The sequence below is a fragment of the Halyomorpha halys genome, unplaced genomic scaffold, assembly GCF_000696795.3.
Source record: "Halyomorpha halys isolate HHAL.00 unplaced genomic scaffold, Hhal_1.1 Scaffold225.1, whole genome shotgun sequence".
NCBI lineage: Eukaryota > Metazoa > Arthropoda > Insecta > Hemiptera > Pentatomidae > Halyomorpha > Halyomorpha halys.
Window position 1 is genome coordinate 185,666 of NW_027115321.1, and position 1,014 is coordinate 186,679.

The following is a 1,014-nucleotide window of genomic DNA, read 5'->3' on the forward strand; positions in this document are numbered from 1 at the left end:
AAGTAAGTCTCTTGTCAAGATGGAGTCCTAAGAAATCCCTAACACTGCAACCCATGAATGGAGGGGTGCAGTACTTTGTAAGGACGTACTAGTACTAGACCAACGGCTGTGCAATGAGGTGGTATGATCAGAATCCCCTTCGATCGCCAGATTTTTAGCCAATTAAGGGTGCCTACTTCATGAGGTTGAGTGACTCCCGAACACGCTGGTGTGAGCCCTTGGATTAGGGAGTCACTACAGTGAAACAGAAAATAATTATCTGCAACAGCCGGATTCGAACCTGTCTCTTTGGAGGTAGTACTACAGTTTCTTACCACTGAGCTACCCGTTCCCTTATTACAAATTATTGTTTATTTAAATATGTTGTTTTCTTTATCTATTATTAATTTGTTATTTAATAAAATATGTGTAGTTAGGTCATATTTAAAAGTTCAAATTTACTATATTGTTATTCTTAAAGATTATTTTCCCATTTCCATTTATAAATTAAATGAGATCTTGAAAATTTTATATTTTGATATATTCCTATTCTTCCTCCTCCACCAATTCGTCTGGACTTTAAATACATATTATTTAAACTATATTATTTATTGTTGCTAGGTAACAAGCTGATCCTCAGGAATGTTAGTGGTTACTTCAAGTCCGGAGAACTGACGGCTATCCTCGGGCCGTCCGGTGCTGGGAAGAGTACCCTTCTCAACGTCCTAGCAGGCTACAGGTAGGTTTTACAAAAAAAAAAAAATGACTTTTAATTAAATTGGTTATTCGGTGATGACCTAACTGTAACGTATTATAAAATTGTAATATAATATAGGTTTTAGATTGCAAAAAAACTACTCATTTTTAGGTTTTGTGCTATCTGAATTTCAAATGGTGAAGATAACATCGTAGATGAATTATTTTGCTTTTTAAAACTTTTTATTTTTTTAAAATATTTTTTTTTTTTTTTATAATTTATTTATTGTTATTTACAACTGTATACATATATACACATCAAGTAAATTTGCTATAAGT

At 32.7% G+C, this 1,014-nt stretch overlaps 1 protein-coding gene across 2 annotated transcripts in view; it reads left to right on the plus strand.

Annotated features, from left to right (window-relative positions):
• LOC106679865 (ATP-binding cassette subfamily G member 4) overlaps positions 1–1,014 on the plus strand; it is a 163,016-nt gene that overhangs the window by 131,173 nt on the left and 30,829 nt on the right. For both annotated transcript variants that reach the window (XM_067052385.1, XM_014419241.3), the window contains one exon: positions 601–718. In XM_067052385.1, coding sequence (XP_066908486.1) covers positions 601–718 — 118 coding nt within the window. The remainder of the gene's footprint in view (positions 1–600; positions 719–1,014) is intronic.